We start from the raw sequence: 18,655 nt of genomic DNA, 5'->3' as shown, positions 1-18,655 counted from the left end.
CACTAAAGATGCTTCCAGGGACTTTGGTGGTCCAGTGGCTAAGACTCCATGCTTCCAATGCAGGGGGCTCAGGTTCGATCCCTGGTCAAAGAACTTAGTTAGCAAGTGGTTAGATCCCACTTGCTGCAACCAAAGATCCCATGTCCCACAACTAAGACCGGGAATAGCCAAAAAAAAAAAAAAAAAAAGATGCTTCCAGAATGTTCCCCTTTAGGATCTGCTGGAAATGTCAAAGACACGGAAGCTCAGTCTGGAACCAGAGAGTCATCTATTAGCCCACTGAACGTGGCTGATAGAGTCTATCTGATGCCCCATCATTTGTCTCTGTCTCCAGTGAACTTTGGAATAAAACGTTCATTCAATTTCACAGCTGGGAGAGGCCTCAGGGACGGATGTTATCCACCCCCTCGTTTTATTGATGAGGCTCCTCAGACGCAGGTAGATTTGGGGGACTCCGCTTTTCAGCTTGTATGAGAACCGGAAGAGCAGTCACAGAGACGCCCGCTGGATGGCTCAGGGTTGTGCTGAGTCTGCACGCCCCGCCGGCTCTCCCCAGGAGCAGACCTGGGTCTGCCAGAGCCTGAGTTTCAGCTGGAGAGCTGGGAAAATGCGATCACCTTGCGGCTCGGAAAATAACATTCAGATAAAATGTTCAGAAAAATCTGGTTTGGCTTTTGTATCCTAGCTGGGAGGCACAAGCTGAGAAAGGAAGAGAATTAAAACATGTTCTATTCCTTCCCCCCCGCCCCCCGCCCCTGCTTATTTTTTTACATTTTATGGAAATACATGTCCGGGGAGAGAAACCGTGAGCCTCTGCTTGTCTTGAGACATCGACAAGGGTGACAATAGAAGGAAATCTGGCTGGTTAAGAGGAAAGAGGAGTTTACAGATGTGGAATAAAGTGAAGTTTAGAATTTAGCAGGTCATGTAGAATTTTCATGACTATAACAGCTTTAGGGATGCTCTTTGAGAAATTGATTTAAATACACTAGGCCTATGTAGCTAAACCGGCAGAGAGTGGGGGCAGGAAACGGAGTGGGAGGGATGCTGAGAAGGAGGACTGGGGGGCAAGGAGCCTGCTGCCCAGGGAGCCGAGGGGGCCGCAGTGTGTGTGTGCGTTGTTGGGGGGGTCTGTCGTCTTGGAGTCAGCGTCCACCCCAGGAGGAAGGAAACGGGTGAGTTCAGAGCATAGCCCTCCTTCTTAAGAATCTGCTGTCTCACCCTTGCAAGAGGAACTCCCTCCAGCTGCCCTGGGGTCTCTCATGATCCATGCGCAGGTTGGAAAAGAATTTCCAGACATGAGACCGAATGAGAGGAGAATCAAGTTTACTAGAACAGGAGATGCTGTTAAAACATCGGGCCAGCTCACAGGAGAGCCAAACGTTTTTGCAAGCTTGCAGCCAATTTTTATAGTCTCAGAGAAAATTCCTACTGAAACGGTGGCATTAGATGATTAGCTAGGATGCTATAGAGTGGAGAGTAGGGTGGACATTTTACATAATAGGGGGGTCAGGGAACTGGACAGTTGAGATCAGGAAGCTCATGGCAATAGTTCCTATGGGGCTTGGTCAGTTCCAGAGACTTTTATACTGTGACCTTGATACAGGGATCCATACCTGTGGCTTTGGTATAGGGCTCCACAGGGGCAACCAGCAGCTAGTGAAGCAGGGGACGAGGAAAATGGGCAGGAGGCCTTGGCAGCCTTCTTGCTGTAATGAAAATAAAATCCACAATAAACTTGGGAGACTCAAAAGAGAACAGAGGAGAGAAAGGGAACCTTTGTATCAGACGCTCTGTATGTACACTCCAAGTGGAGACGTGCAAAGGGCACTTTGGGTTGCCACCTCCCTCCTCCCTTAACCTTCCTGCTATCACAGGCGCCCAAGTATGCAAACATCCGGGTCCTGAAGGACATTAAATATTGGTTAACAACCAGGGTAACGCAGAACTGTTTACACGGGGTGACGGAGAGACTCTTTCACACTAAGCATGCCAAGTCTAATATTCCTCAGTTAAAGAAATTCACCAGAACCTCTAAATGTTTTCCTAAGCTAAACAACAAAACATTCCTTGTTCCAAAATTTTAAGCAGTGGTCTGGGGACATTTTTACATGTTATGGGCACTTTTTTTTTTAATGCATAGATGCTGTAAGAGACAACAACATCGATTACTAGTTAAAGATCCTTTTCTCATACCAGTGACAGCCTTCTTCCTGCTCGTGCAATGGAAAGGGGGTGTGGGTTCATAGAGGCTGTTCACACAGGGGCTTGCTCACCACTTAACTTCTGTGTTCTGCTCACACCTTCATCCAAAGCTTTATCATGCACTGAGGGAGCACTGCCTCCTCCATTTGACAGAAAACAGTGCCAGTTACACCATAGGAAGAGCTTCGATGCCAATAAAGGGTCAGGAAGAGACAGAAGCTCGAGTCAACGGATTTGAGCTTGTGCTTTGAGATCCTGCCTGTGCCCTGTGAGCCCCCAGCCCCGTGTTCATCCTGGGACCCTCACAACCCTGCGTCTAGCTCTCTTTGTTCCTGGTCCTCGGCTATTTCCCTTTCCCATTGCAGGCTCAGCACAAGGGAAGGGACTTCCCTGGTGGTCTCACAGTTAAGAATCCACCTTGCAATGCAGGGGATGCGGGTTCAATCCCTGGTTGGGGAACTAAGATCCCACATGGTAACTACTGAGCCTACACTAGAGAGTTCATGCACCGCAATGATGCAACTAAGACCTGAGGAAGCCAAATAAATTAATTAACTTGGAAAATAAAAGAGTAGGGAAATGATGACTCTTCTGGTCCTCTGTGTGTGTGTGTGTGTGTGTGTGTGTGTGTGTGTGCACGCGCGCGCGTGTGGCACTGTTTGTGCGTGCATGCTCAGTCACCTCAGTCGTGTCTGACTCTATGTGACCACATAGACTGTAGCCCTCCAGGTTGCTCTGTCCATGAGATTCTCCAGGCAAGAGTCCTGGAGTAGGTTGCCATTTCCTCCTCCAGGGGATCTTCCCCAAACCAGGGGTCGAACCCACGTCTCCTGTGTCTTCTGCATTGGTAGGCAGATTCTTTACCACCGAACCACCTGGGAAGCCCCATGGCAGTGTTTACTATGAACTAAATTACCATTTCTGAATGCATCCCTCTCCCCCAAATAGCTGGATTACTAGATACTTAACTAGCAACTTCTCGTAGACTTCTCATCTTCAAAACCTAAGTAGGTAGCAAGATGCTTACTGCAGAGCAGGAAATGAATGGATTGCATTTTTTTTTAATGAATGAATGAATGAATGGTTTCTGGCTGAAACTTCTGGAGGCCCCATATGGCACCAATGGTTCCTAGGAAACCAGGTTTCCCATGGCAACGCCACCTCCTAGGCGTATTGTGCCTGTTGCTCAGTGGTGTCCGATTCTTTGCGACCCCATGGACTGTAGCCCACCAGACTCCTCTGTCCATGGGATTTCCCAGGCAAGAATACTAGAGGGGGTTGCCATCCCCTTCTCCAGGGGATCTTCCCAACCCAGGGATCGAGCCCAGGTCTCCCACATTGTGGGTGGATTCTTTATTGATTGAGCCAACAGGGAAGCCCCAAAATACTGGAGTGGTAGCCCATCCCTTATCCAGGGGATCTTCCCGACCCAGGAATGGAACCGAGGTCACCTGCATTGCAGGTGGTTTCTTTACCAGCTGAGCGACCAGGGAAGCCCATTGTTGGACTTGGGAGGTATTCTATTTCTCACACTGCCAATGTACACGGAGATAGCAGGGACTGTTTACTTCCTCTGTATATTTTGGGTTCCAAACATTCGCCATACATGATGTCCATCTCTCCCTTCCTTTCCCATCCCTGCAGGACAGAACGTTGTTCCATCCTGTGAGTAACAGCTGCATGGACTGTAACCCTGCAGAGAAGAAGATCTTCATGGCCAGATGCGATCCTCTCTCAGAGACTCAGCAGTGGGTTTTTGAACATATTAATATGACTGTTTTAGAAAAATTTAACTACCATGCCAGCTCCTAGGAAGAAAGAAAACGGAAGGACGAAAAGAGTGATTCCCTACAGATGATAAAAAATTCAACTTTAGCCAGCCTCTGGGTCAAAGGAGTCAGGAATAACTTTTCCTAGATCCAGGAAGCCTGGTTGGAAATATCTGTAAATGCCTTGTCCAAGTAGGGCATCCTAAAGAACTTCCTGCATCCCGAAGAACTTGGCTGAGAACCTCGCCAGCTGCTTCCGAGAACTTTGAGCAGTCCCCTTGCTGGCCAAGGGCACAGATGACTTAGGGACCTTTCCAAACAACTGCTGAGTTAACAAATCCTAGCATTTCTCAGGTCAAATCCTGCAGTAGTGAGTAGCTATGAATGGATCCTATTAAGTGGGTGGGTGGGGGTGGAGATGGAGGGTGTGGCCTCTCCAACAGCCTGTTGAAGGTTTAGAATGAGCCCGTTCTCCAACTAGAATGGTTCAGAGTGCTGCAGAGGATTCTAGAGTGCGCATACCATTCTGTGTTCTTGTGTTATTTTGCCATGGGTGTGCTGAGACTTAAATTACATCACGAAACCGACTTCCAGCGTCTCCATCACTGACGTCTGTCACTTTCCTTTCACAGCAGAGGTAACTTACTGGTCATAAAAGTTCATGCTCCACAAGCCAGCTGGAGTTCTAACTTAGTGCCCTTGTATGAATCCAGTTGAAAGCAAACGCGAATAAAAAACTATGCTACCGAGTTACTCCAAAGAGAAATATTTCATGGAAGCAGCAAAATCATGTAAGGTTTAGGAGAGGAATTTCACTAGGAAAATCTATTTTTACTCTTCTATTATTTTTAGAATTTTCAGAGTCTGATGTTAGTTCAGTCGTTGTTTTATTAAGGAAGGACATGGAGTGAGGCTGATGTAATTTGTTGAGGAGATTCTGAAATCCAAATAAATCTACACTCCAAGAAACGTGTGAAAATGACTTGGTACACTTCAGTTACGTCTGGTAAGGGCTGGGGACATAGAACTGGTTGGGCCTTGCATTGGGCTGCCTTTTCTTTTTGTTGTTGTTCAATTGTTTTATAGTGTAGATATTAATAATGCTTTTGTTTTTCTTGGACGCACATTGAAAGACTTTCCATTAATAAAGTGCTTCTGACCCCATTTTCTATTCATGGGGCAGTATTCCAGGGATGATTTAAAACCTAAATGGAACATTTAATCCTTAAAACAATTTTTTTTTACTCTTCCATAACAGTCGGGGTAGGGGAAGAATATATGGAGATAAGCCTGTAGAGGAAAGAATGATATTTTGTCATACAGACATTTCTCAAGCTTTTTTTTTTTTTTTCCAGGTAGAAAATGGTTTTTCTTTTGCTTTTGTGGTTTGGCTGCTGCTACTGCTGCTGCTAAGTCACTCCAGTCGTGTCTGACTCTGAGACCCCACAGACAGCAGCCCACCAGGCTCCCCCATCCCTGAGATTCTCCAGGCAAGAACACTGGAGTGAGTTTTGTTGTTTTAACTCTGTTTTATATTAATTATATATATATATATATATAGAGAGAGAGAGAGTCTTGGATAGAGAAGCACTGAATTTTAGAACTAGGAAGACTCTTAGAATCCAATCTGTTTGTTTTCATAGATGAATAGCAAAAGCCTAGAGGAAATGGTCCTAATTCTAACAGGGTGAAAGGGCCTTTTAGTGCCTCGTGTCCAGTGCTTTTCCTCCTGTGTTGCATTGACCCTTACCTCATCCAAGAAGGTTCAGGTCATTACTCTGATTTCACTTGGAATGTTCAGTCCTCGATGACAATAACATACCTGCCTGGGGACACCTACGAGAATAGCACTCACGTTCAGAAGCTTAAACAGATGAAACCGCTTCTTATAAATGTTCCTGATTGTGTTCTCTCCTTGAAATCTAATCCAACATCCAGTTACACTGCCCTGCTAATAGGTGGGGAAGAGTTACTTCATTCTCCTTACTGATGTTTCAAGCATTCTTTTGAAGAACTATTCTTTTTAAATTGACAGTCGCAGAGATTTTCGTGTGTGTCGGTCAAGAGATCTCGAAGTATTCAAGATGCATGGTGGAGAAAATCGATAATGAGAAATTAACCTGTGTGTTGAACAATTTCAGAGAGTGGGTGAAGATTTATCTCAAGTGTTCAGAGAGCAACCTGGTTGTAGAAGGAGATGAGTCTATAAAAATCCACACTAGGTCATTAAACAGTTGACTGCTGCTTACAGTCACACCAAAGAGCCAGCCCCATGGGCTGCGCCCTGGAAAGCCTGGACCTGCAGTATTCAAGGACGCTCTCATCGGGGGAAGCTGGCCATAACCCGCTCAGCACTGACCCCGGAGAGAACCTGAACACTGCAGCCTTTAGGTGGGACACCTGGGATCACAATGGGTTGCTTTCCTGATCTCAGAGGGCCTTGTACTCTTACTTTGACTTAAAGGATGTAATACAAAAAAAAATTAAAACTAGAAGATTTTTTCCAAGAGAAGCCTGGGATATGAAAGCCAAAATTAGATCCTCAAGGGACTTCCCTGTGACTCAGTGGTTAAGACTGCCCGCTCCCAATGCAGAGGGCAGGGGTTTGATCCCCAGTCGGAGAACTAGATCCCACATGCTGCAGCTAAGATCTGGTGCGACTCAAATAGATAGATAAATACTTAAAAAAAAAAAACAAAAAACCTTAAACTGCCAAGTAATTGTTAGACGTGTGAGAAGACCGAACATCCAAATAGAATAAAAGGAAGTCTCAGAATCTCCCCCTGGGCAGAAGGGCCTGGCACTGACATGAACATGTCCAATTTCCCAGCATCACCGAGGGTGGGAATCTGCTTCCTTCAAACACCACCATGACTGTTCTGAAACATAGAACATTACATATGTTTGTGTATTTATTTGGCAAGAGGACTGAATGGTCACTGGAGAGATTATCTTTCCTGGAAAGAACAGGATTTAGAAGTTGTAGCAGCAGAGTTCTGACCCACTCTTTATCAGAATTGGAGGGAAAAAAGCAGAAAGTTCATCTGGCCTTGGGAACTGCTACTTCTCCAGGATAAGAAATGATTTTTCCCAGAAGTTAGAACATAGCTAACCTTTCAAACCCCTTTTTAATGTGTTTACCAAGAAAAGGCTGTGCTGGAAAACAGTTGCGAACTAATCACGGGATTTTCATGTGTTCCAAGGCTGATGAATACCATGGCAATAACAATGTGCTGCTTCTAGGTCTATCACTACTTAATTTAAAACACCGACATGATCACAAGACTGTTTTTAAATGCATTCACTATCTCAGAGTCCTCAGTGTGTAATGCAAGGCCCAGGATTCTTTTGTGAGTTGGTGCTTGAGAGCTCAGTCGCTTTAGCTGTGTCTGACTCTTAGCAACCCTATGGACTGTAGCCCGCCAGGCTCCTCTGTCTATGGGATTCTCCAGGCAAGAATACTGGAGTGGGTTGCCGTTTCCTTCTGCCGGGAAACTTCTCAACCCAGGGATCAAACCCACATCCCTTATGTCTCCGGCTTTGGCAATCAGGTTCCTTACCACTAGCGCCACCTGGGAAGAGCGTTCAGGCTTCCCGGGCAGCTGAGCAGTGAAGAACCCACCTGCAAACACAGGAGATCCCCTGGAGAAGGGATTTGTAGCCCATCCAGTATTCTTGCCTGGGAAATCCCACAGAGTCAGACACAACTGAGCCACTCAACAACAGTAACATGAGATTCTTGTGAACACTGATTTATCCCTGGAATCCCTTTTGGAAGATCTCCTGAGGCCTCTTCCCCTGACACGGATATGAGGCAGAAATATTCTTTCACAAGCAGGTGCTGGAGATATTAAGAAAGAGGGCATTTTATATAAATCCTGAGAGGGAACACCTCAGAGGGAAACTATTTCTCAGGGATTTCCTGTGACTCTGGGAGCCGATGGCAACAATGACAGGTAGGCCACATGTCCAGACACGGGTGCCCTTCATCCCCTGTTTTTACAGCGTCCCCAGGTCCTGCTCTGGCCATCATAACTCTCAGATGACACCGCCAGCTGGCTGTAATTACTCTCCACATGTGTGGCCAAAGTGGGAACACTGACAGGTGACAAGTGGCCGGTCCCCCACGCTGCCAATATGAGAAGATTGCTCTTTGATTTATGTCTGGAGCCCTTGCCAGAGACCTGGGAGCTCTTGGCGACTCTATTTGGTGGACTTGACACTGGCCGGGAGCTGTTATCACAGTCACTCGTCTCTGCTCCCTACATGCCAGGCTGGTGTGCCTGGTCCTGCGGCTTCAGAGATGCCAGCTCAGGTGCGTCTCTGATGCTGCACTTCAAAGAAACCTGGGCTCATTTCTTCTGCCCTCGCGGCCTGAAGTGGCCCCCCTCAGCACATCAGGAGACAGTCCGCAGGGTCCCTACAGTCTGCTGCCCACCACGTGTGCCCGGGTCAGCCTCAGTACAGAAAGCCTGGACACTGAAGAATCTTCTATCCTGACCTCACCTTGTGAAGGTGAGTTTACTAGTTTGTAACTCAGAGGCACAGGTCCTGGTTTACCAGGAACAGTCCTAGTTTGTGCCTGGTTAATTATCATTACACAGAGATCAAATCAGTCAGTCTTAAGGGAAATCAAGCCTGAATATTCATTGGAAGGACTGATGCTGAAGCTGAAGCTCTAATACTTTGACCCCCTGATGCAAACAGCCAGCTCATTAGAGAAGACCCTGATGCAGGGAAAGACTGAAGGCAGGAGAAGGGGGTGGCAGAGAATGAGATGGCTGGATGGCATCCCTGACTCAACGGACATGAACTTGGGAAAACTTTGGGAGACGGTGTGCTGCAGGCCTGGCGTGCTGCAGTCCATGGGAACGCAGAGAGTCAGATATGACTGGGCAACTCAACAACAACAACAATTATCATTCATGCTTCCTTTTACTCATAAAAATGTCCTAGTTTGTATAGAAAAGTATCTGGTTGCTCTATAATCTACCTGCCTGTTTCCTTCCTAGTTCCTCTATAGAAAGTTAAAACGTCCAGTACTTATAAATGCCCAGTGTCAACAGGAAATCATGAGTCTCACCCCTTCCCTTTACACAGGACCAGATGACAGCCAGTTTTATTTGGGGATTGTCTAAAGCATTCACATGGTTCTTTACAAGTTGGTTGATGGAGGCTTTTCAATTAGGGCTTCTAATAACTATCTGTTTGCCATGTCAAGGTAATCCTAGTTGAATTTTTTTTCATGATGTAAAAAAAAAAAGTATTTGAAATCAACTAAGTCATTTTCTACTTTTCCAAGCTGAAAACAATAGCTCCCTATCAGCAGCCATATTATTAATTCTCAATATTATGGTATGAGATGTGTGTGCTCAATCACTCAGTCATGTTCAATTTCTTGTGACCCCAGGGACTGTAGCCCACCAGGCCTCCTCCATTTCTGGGATTTCCCAGGCAAGAATACTGGAGTGGCTAGCCATTCCCTTCTCCAGGGGATCTTCCCGAACCAGGGGTCGAACCTGGGTCTCCTGCATTGCAGGTGGATCATTTACCATCTGAGCAACCTTATATCCATCTAAATAGTTTTGCTGCATCAAAACAATTCTAGATTAAATGTTTTGCTCATGATTTAAAAAATTTATTTGAAATCAACTAAGTCATTTTCCACTTTTGCAAGCTGAAAACAGTAGATCCCCACCTGCAGCATATTATTAATTCTTAATATTATGGTATCAGATACAGGTAAATAAATAGATGATAAGTAGATTCTATTTACAATATTGCTTTTGTTTTTCAGAATGATTTTACATTCATCTCCTTCTGCTATTGTAACCACCCAGTGGTTACAGCCAATGGTGGATTATATTACCATCCTTAAGAAGAAACTACAGGGATTTCCCTGGTGGTCCAGTGGTTAGGACTCTGCTTCCAGTGGGGGCAGGGGTTCTACCCCTAATTGGGGAAGATCCCTCATGCCATGAGGCATGGCCAAAAATTTAAAAATAAATAAATAAAATGGTTAGTTCTTAGGTTTAAAAAAAGGAGGAGGAGGAAGAGAATAAGAAACTGCAGGACTCAGGTCAAGGGGTGTGTCAGGTCAAAGTCATACAACAAGTTCACACACAGCCTGGCCCAGAATCCAGGCCTGGATGCTGACGTCTCAGTTCTGCCCGTCTCCATGGTGTCCGCACCTCACTGTTGGGTCACTGGCTCACGGTCAAACCAAATATGAGAGGCTCTGAGTTACTTCAGAATGTGTTAACATTCCTTCAGGGGTGGGGAGGGGAGGGCTCTGCTTTTAACCCATAATGATGTTTGTTTTTCTCCTCACATGCTTGGGAAAGGGAGAGCAGCACACTGCGTGCCGGGTTATTCCCTCCTAATGAGATGTCCAGGGTGCTCTGAAGGAGCAGTCACCTAAAGCTGTGCGCTCAGCTCTGGAGGAGAAACCCTCAAGCAAACACCGTGTGCGCTGGGAGTCTTCATGGGTTCAGCCCATCAGACTACAGTCTGTGGGGTCACAAACGGTTGGACAGGACTGAAATGACTGAGCACTCAGTATTCTTTCTAATTTACTTATTTTTAATTGAAGGATAATTGCTTTACAACACTGCATTGGTTTCTACCAAACATCAACATGAATCAGCCATAGGTTCAATATTCTTTCTGAAATGTGCTGTCCAAGTACAGCTATTAGCCATTTGAGACTCTGAAATGCACTGATGTCAGCTCGCTCTGTGGGAATTTTTTCTCTTCTGGGGATACTAAATCAGAAGTTCTCGGGGATACTAAAGCCTGCTAGATACAGAAAATTCTGCAAATAGAGATAATACACTGCTTTGTGCCCTAGCTCTTAATGTCTTAGCACTAGTATTAATAAACCCAAGTTAATTCTCTGCTGTGGTTGTCATGACTTATATATGGATGCAGATGTCTAAAGAATGGTCAGGGGTAATCTAGAGCTACATTTACCTTGAGAGGAACACATCCAAAAACATCTTATTTCAAAAATCTTCTCGCGTGCATTAAGCCAGTGGTTATTAAACTGTAGTACCTGGTAGTCCTGTTGGTTTAGTCACTAAGTCATGTCTGACTCTTTGCAAACCCATGGACTGTAGCCCGCCAGGCTCCTCTGTCCATGGGGTTTCGCAGGCAAGAATACTGGAGTGGGTTGCCATTTCCTCCTCCAGGGGATCATCCTGACCCAGGGATTGAACCCATGTCTCCTGCAAAGCAGGTGGATTCTTTACCACTAAGCCACCAGGGAAGCCCCCATAGTACCTGAAGGGACTCTCAAAACAGATTGCTGAGGCTTTCCAGGGGGTCCAGTGGTTAGGACTCAGCGCTCTCATCACCAGGGCCCCAGGTTTGACCCCTGATCAGGGAACTAAGATCCTGCAAGCCATGAGGTGTCAATAATAAAATAAAATAAAATAAAAACAGATTGCTGAGCCACCTTCTCATCCCCACCCCAAATTCTGATTCATTCAGTCTGGGGTGGGGTCCAAGAAGTTACATTCCTAACAAGCTCCTAGGTGATGAAAACTCTGATGGTCTGGGATCCACCCTTTGGCTTAGATCCACAGTTTCACATTTTAAAGAAATTTTTGACTAAAAAAATGTTGTTGTTCATTCTTTTTTAAAAAATTTTATTTATTTATTTTATTGGAGGCTTTGAAATATTGTGGAGGCTTCTGCCATACATCAACATGAATCAGCCATGGGTGTACCTGTGTCCCACCATCCTGAACTCCCCTCCCACCTCCCTCCCCACCCATTCTTCTGGGTTGTCCCAGAGCACCGGTTTTGGGTGCCCTGCTTCATGCATCGATTTTGCACTGGTGATCTGTTTCACATATGGTGATATACATGTTTCAATGCTATTCTCTCAAATCATCCCACCCTCGCCTTCTCCCACAGAGTCCAAAAGTCTGTTCTTTATATTTGTGTCTCTTTTGCTGTCTTGCATACAGGGTCATCATTACCATCTTATAAATTCCATATATATGCATTAGTATACTGTATTGGTGTTTTTGTTTTTGGATTACTTCACTCTGTATAATAGGCTCCAGTTTCACCCACCTCATTAGAACTGATTCAAATGTATTCTTTTTAATGGCTGAGTAATACTCCATTGTGTGTATGTACCACAGCTTTCTTATCCATTCATCTGCTGATGGACATCTAGGTTGCTTCCATGTCCTGGCCATTATAAACAGTGCTGCGATGAACATTGGGGTACACGTGTCTCTTTCAGTTCTGGTTTCCTCGGTGTGTATGCCCAGAAGTGGGATTGCTGGGTCATAAGGTAGTTCTATTTCCAGTTTTTTAAGGAATCTCCACACTGTTCTCCATAGTGGCTGTACTAGTTTGCATTCCCACCAACAGTGTAAGAGGGTTCCCTTTTCTCCACACCCTCTCCAGCATTTATTGTTTGTAGACTTTTTGACAGCAGCCATTCTGACCGTCGTGAGATGATACCTCATTGCGGTTTTGATTTGCATTTCTCTGACCATGAGTGACGTTGAGCATCTTTTCATGTGTTTGTTAGCCATCTGTGTGTCTTCTTGGGAGAAATGTGTCTTTAGTTCTTTGGCCCTTTTTTTTATTGGATTGTTCATTTTTCTGATACAGTTTTACATTTTGAAAATACCTTTTAAAGCTAGTTTTGTTGATGTTGAATGTGTTTAGAACTGTGTAATACATCTAAAAGCCATCTCTTAGGGGACTTCTCTGGTGGTCCAATGGTTAGGAATCCACCTTGCAATGCAGGGGATGCAGGTTCGATCCTGAATTGGGGGACTAATATCCCACTTGCCACAGAGCTACTAAGCCCAAGTGCCACCAGCTACTGAAGCCCACACTTATGTGCTGCAACCAGCAAGTCTGTGTGCCTCAAAAGACCCCACATGCCACAACTAAGGCCCAACACAGCTAAATAAATAAATCAGTTCAGTTCAGTTCAGTCAGTTGTGGCCAACTCTTTGTGACCCTATGGATTGCACATGCCAGGCTTCCCTGTCCATCACCAACTCTCGGACCCTATTCAAACTCACGTCCACTGAGTTGGTGATGCCATCCAACCATCTCATCCTTTGTCATCCCCTTCTCCTCCTGCCTCCCAACCTTTCCTAGCATCAGGGTCTTTTCCAGTGAGTCAGTTCTTTGCATCAGGTGGCCAAAGGATTGGAACTTCAGCTTCAGTATCAGTCCTTCCAATGAATATTCAGGACTGATTTCCTTTATGATTGACTGGAGTTAAAAGCCATCACTTAGAAATGATAAAATCCCAACTCATTCAAAATCTAAACTGACTGTAACTCAGTTCAATAAATATTTATTATTAGAAGAAAGTTCCTCCTTTAAAGCTCTTCATTTAAAAAAATGTTTTAATTGAAGTACAGTTGATTTGTTTCAGGTCTACAGCAGGGTGATTCAGTTATACTTATATATGACTATACATGGACAGAGGATCCTGGTGGGCCACAGCCCATGACGTTGCAAATAGTCAGACACGACTGAACATACATGCACACGTGTATACACACTCATTTCAGACTTTTTCCATTTTAAGTTATTACAAGATATTGAATATAGTTCCCTGGGCTATAGAGTAGGTCCTTGTTGTTTATCTATTCTACAAACAGTATTTAAAATCCTAAAAGATGATGCTGTTAAAATGCTGCACTCAATATGCCAGCAAACTTGGGAAACTCAGCAGGAATGGGAAAAGATCAGTTTTAATTTCAATCCCAAAGAACCACAGTGCCAAAGAAAGTTCAAACTACTGTAAAATTGCACCCATTCCACATGCTAGCAAGGTAATGCTCAAAATCAAGTTAGGCTTCAGCATGGAGAAGGCAATGGCAACCCATTCCAGTCCTCTTGCCTGGGAAATCCCATGGACGGAGGAGCCTGGTAGGCTACAGCCCACGGGGTCGCGAAGAGTCAGACACAACTGAGCAACTTCACTTTCACTTTTCGCTTTCATGCAACAGTGAAGGAAATGGCAATCCACTCCAGCGTTCTTGCCTGGAGAATCCCAGGGCCGGGAGCCTGGTGAGCCGCCGTCTATTGGTTCACACAGAGTCAGACACAACTGACATGACTTAACAGCAGCAGCAGGCTTCAGCAGTACACGAACCAAGAACTTTCAGAGGTACAAGTTGGATTTAGAAGAGGCAGAGGAACCAGAGATCAAGTTGCCAACATCTGTTGGATCATAGAAAAAGCAAGGGAATCCCAGAAAAAAATATGTATTTCTGCTTCATTGACTATGGTAAAGCCTTTGACTGTGTGGGTCATGGCAAACTGGAAAATCCTAAAGAGATGGGAATGCCAGACTACCTTACCTGTCTTCTGAGAAACCTGTATGCATGTCAAGAAGCAACAGTTAGAACCGGACATACACAGTGGACTAGTTCAAAACTAGGAAAAGAGCACATCAAGGCTGTATATTGTCACCCTGCTTATTTAATTCCTATACAGAGTATATCATGTGAAATGGCCAGCTAGGTGAGTCACAAGCTGGAACCAAGACTGCCAAGAGAAACATCAACAATCTCAGATATGCAGATGATACCACCCTAATGGCAGAAAGTGAAGAGGAACTAAAGAGCCTCTTGATGAAGATGAAAGAGGAAAGTAAAAAAACTGGCTTAAAACGGAACATTTGAAAAGCTAAAATCATGGCATCTAGTCCCATCACTTCATGGCAAATAGGTTGGGGAAAAAGTGGAAACAGTGACAGGTTTTATTTTCTTGGGCTCCAAAATCACTGTGGATGGTGACTGCAGCCATAAATTGAAAGATGCTTGGTCCTTGGAAGAAACGCTATGACAAACCTGGACAGTGTATTAAAAGGCAGAGATAAGGATCTGTATAGTCAAGGCTATGGTTTTTCTGGTAGTCATGTGTGGCTATGAGAGTTGGACCATAAAGAAGGCTGAGCACTGGAGAACTGATGCTTTCACACTGTGGTGCTGGAGAAGACTCTTGAGAGTCCCATGGGTAATGAGGAGATCAAATCAGTCCATCCTAAAGGAAATCAACCCTGAGTATTCACTGGAAGGACTGATGCTAAAGCTGAAGCTCCAAGACTTTGGCCACCTGATCCGAACAGCTTACTCACTGGAAAAGACCCTGATGCTGGGAAAGATTGAGGGCAGGAGGAGAAGTGAGAGACAGAGATTGAGATGGTTGGATGGCATCACTGACTCAATGGACATGAGTTGGAGCAAACTCCGGGAGACTCGGAAGGACAGGGAAGCCTGGGGTGTTGCAGCCTATAGGGTCGCAGAGGAATGGACATGACTTAGTGACAGAATCACAAAAACACATAGTAGAGTGTATCTGTTAATCCCAACCTCCTACCTTTAAAGCTCTTTAAGTCACGATCACGTAGCTAGAAGACCAAAAACAGGCAGTATTATAGTATCATCGTAAATATCTGTTTTAATCACTTACATTTCTCCGCTAACTGTAATAATTAAGTCAAGGCCCCTACCATTAAGTGCCAGGCATTAATCACTGTATTAACAGTTGAATTATTATCGCCCCTTCCTCTGTTGGTGAACTTCATGCTACTATAGAATAATATTGAAAATTAAAAGAAGGTATAGTATGGTTAAATAATTTGTTTAACCTTGTTTTTCAGTATATCAGCCTATCTAGCCTAGACCATATTTTTCTTGAGTTATATCCTGAGGGATAAAAAAAACACCTTTTGGTGGTAAACCTCTGGCCAGGATCTTTTCAAAAACATTGTGCTGATATGACTGCGCTATGGTTCCTCTCATCTTTTAAAAAATGCTGCAAGTTTAATTAAAAGTCTTTGTAAGTGTAACAGTATCTCATTGTGCTTAACTCAACTGGGTAACTTCCCTAGAAACAGTTGCAGAAAGTAAAGGTGAGCATTTCTGCCAGTTGCCAGCATCCTTCTCTTAGACTGTAAACTTTTCACTGAAAATAAATACTAAGATTTTTTTTAAGTTTGTTTCCCTTTGTCCTCTGTCTTCAACAATAAAAGTTAACTGAGAATAGTTTTCTTTTTGTTTTCCTTTTCAGTGTGGCACACAGACTGTTGTGGTTGTCTAGTTGCTCAGTTGTGTCCAACTCTTTGTGACCCCATGGACTGTAGCCCACCGGGCTCCTCTGTCCATGGGATTCTCCAGGCAAGAATACCGGGGTAGGTTGCATTTCCTATTCCAAGTGATCTTCCTGACCCAAGGGATCAGACCTGCATCTCCTACATTGCAGGCGAATTCTTTACTGCTGAGCCACCAGAGAAGCTCAAATGGCACTCCAATGGCACAAAGAGTAAATCCTCCAAATCACTTTTTTTCCAAGTATTTTTGTAGTTGTATGTTAGCACGCGCGTATGTGTGTACCATGGATGCGTGAAGGAAAGCATACGATGTGGAAAAGCATTTTGCTTTACTGCTGCCTGCTATTCACATTTGTATCACACAGCAAATTGTTACGTAATTCGTAATGTGGTCATCTGTAATGTGCCGATCATCCAAGACCCCGTGTATTCAGATCTTGCAGTGGGGAAAAAAATGCAGCATGGGCAAAAGCCCCCTTTACGGCCAGAATCTAGACAGTGCATCTCAAATCACAAGGGTCCACTTCTATCACCGAGGCTCTGGATTCTTGACAAAGGATTAAGCACCCAGGACCCAGGGGTCCCAAACAAGGGCCCCCCCCCCATCCTATATAGAAGGGATTCGAGGTGATGAACCATAGCACGGGTGAGGTAGAGAGAAAGAAAGAGAAACAGTCATGCTTTGTTTTCCTCAAGATAATTTTTTTTTAATGTCCTGGAGGAAGAAGTGGGGAAGTGTTGGAGCAGCTGAGATGTCAAAGAAACAGCCTCACAAAAGGAACACGGCGCTTGAGCAAGCAGTCACTTCTCATCACCGTCTCCCCACCAGCGAGTGGCCAGGGTCAGACCCGCACCATCCCTGGAAGCGCCTTCGGTCAGGAGAGAATGATTTCTAAAGAATGAGAGCTCTAAGAAAGATGAAATATCTATGCAGAGACCCGGAAATGCTCAGCAGGCCAGCTAGTCGGGAAGACAGATGCCCTCAGACATGGACTGGGAGCGACAGGAGAGACTGAACCGGAGGAGAGCTAATGACCTTGTTCCAACAGCCCTCAGACTTCACTTGGCCTCCAGAAAACCGTCTGTGTGGGTCAGCGCAGTGAGGTTTGAAACGGCCAAAGAGAAAGGCTGCGGGGGAACGGGCTGAGCTCATGCACAGCTTCTAAAGAGGCTGATGGATGTCCCCACTGTGGAGGAGCTGGCAGATGCTCCGCAGGAGCTGAGGCACCAGTAGGGTGGGGCTCAGAGTTTCCCAAGACCGCCCCCCCAGGGAAGTTCTTCTCCTCCCATGTGTCGCGAAGTCTCCCCTATTTCTATCCATCCTGATAAACAGCCTCCAAAATGAAGTCAGGACATCAGATCAGTGTCATTCCTTTGGTGACTCATGATCAGGGCATCTTTCTCATTAGGCTCAAGAGAAATGCGAGAGGCCAACCTCCCACCTTGTTGCAGGTCATTCCCTCCAGGCTTCTCTCCCAGACTAGAGGAAACTGCTTTAGGAAATGTCAGCAGGCTGGTCTTTTTCTCTGAGGATTCGAAACTCTAAATTTATTTTGATAACTGTTTGTTGAGTCCCAACACAAGTGAGGCTTCATGGTAGAATAAAAGGTTCATGGAGCTAAAAGAAAAATGTCTGGTGAAGTGCAGCCATGAAATTAAATGATGCTTGCTCCTGGAAGGAAAGCTATGACAAACCTAGACAGCGTATTAAAACACAGAGACATCACTTTGCCGACAAAGGTCCATCTACTCAAAGTTATGGCTGTTCCAGTAGTCATGTATGGGTGTGAGAGTTGTTCCATTAAGAAAACTGAGCGCCAAAAAAATAAATGCTTTGGAACTGTGGTGTTGGAGAAGACTCTTGAGAGTTCCTTGGACTGCAAGGAGATCAAACTAGTCAGTCCTAAAGGAAATCAACTCTGAATATTCATTGGAAGAACAGATGATGAAACTGAAGCTCTAATACTTTGGCCACCTGATGTGAAGAGCCAACTCACCGGAAAAGACCCTGATGCTGGGAAAGACTGAGAGCAGGAGGAAAAAGGGGTAACAGAAGATGAAATGGTTACTGACTCAAGGTACATGAATTTGAGCAGAACTCCGGGAGAGACGGAAGGACAGGGAGGACTGGTGGGTTGCCGTCCATGGTGGTGGCAAGGAGTCAGACCCAACTTCACGACTGAAACATAACAAAATAAAACTCCCCCAAAATGGTGTTCTTGCTGTCCCTGCAGCCCTTGTCTCCCATTTGAAACTGGGTGAATTTTCACCCTCCCTAAGTCTCCCTTGCAGGAGTGTGGTCCTGATGAGGTGTGGGCGTGAACAGGGCTGGCCAACAATATGTAAATAAAACATGTTCACATTCAATGACAGTCTGTCCTCTGGCAGCTTACAATTCAGCAATGTGATTCTCTATGGCATAATTTGTCATATAAACCAGATCACTTTGAGAATGAAATGAGGTATTATTAATAATGATGGGAGGAAAACAACCTAAGTTTCTGTTGACAGATGGATGGATAAAGAAGAGGCGGTACATGTATACAGTGGAATATTACCCGACCATAAAAAAGAA

General features: G+C 44.9%; 1 protein-coding gene across 1 annotated transcript in view; it reads left to right on the top strand.

Annotated features, from left to right (window-relative positions):
- The window catches only part of GALNTL6 (polypeptide N-acetylgalactosaminyltransferase like 6), a 1,485,023-nt gene extending 1,481,006 nt beyond the window's left edge, over window positions 1-4,017 (top strand). The window contains exon 12 of the mRNA XM_069576771.1: window positions 3,850-4,017. Within this exon, the coding sequence (XP_069432872.1) occupies window positions 3,850-4,017 (168 nt within the window). The remainder of the gene's footprint in view (window positions 1-3,849) is intronic.
- The last annotated feature ends 14,638 nt before the right edge of the window (window positions 4,018-18,655 follow it).

Source organism: Ovis canadensis, chromosome 2, assembly GCF_042477335.2.
Source record: "Ovis canadensis isolate MfBH-ARS-UI-01 breed Bighorn chromosome 2, ARS-UI_OviCan_v2, whole genome shotgun sequence".
NCBI classification, from domain to species: domain Eukaryota; kingdom Metazoa; phylum Chordata; class Mammalia; order Artiodactyla; family Bovidae; genus Ovis; species Ovis canadensis.
This window is presented reverse-complemented; position numbering and strand designations above follow the sequence as displayed.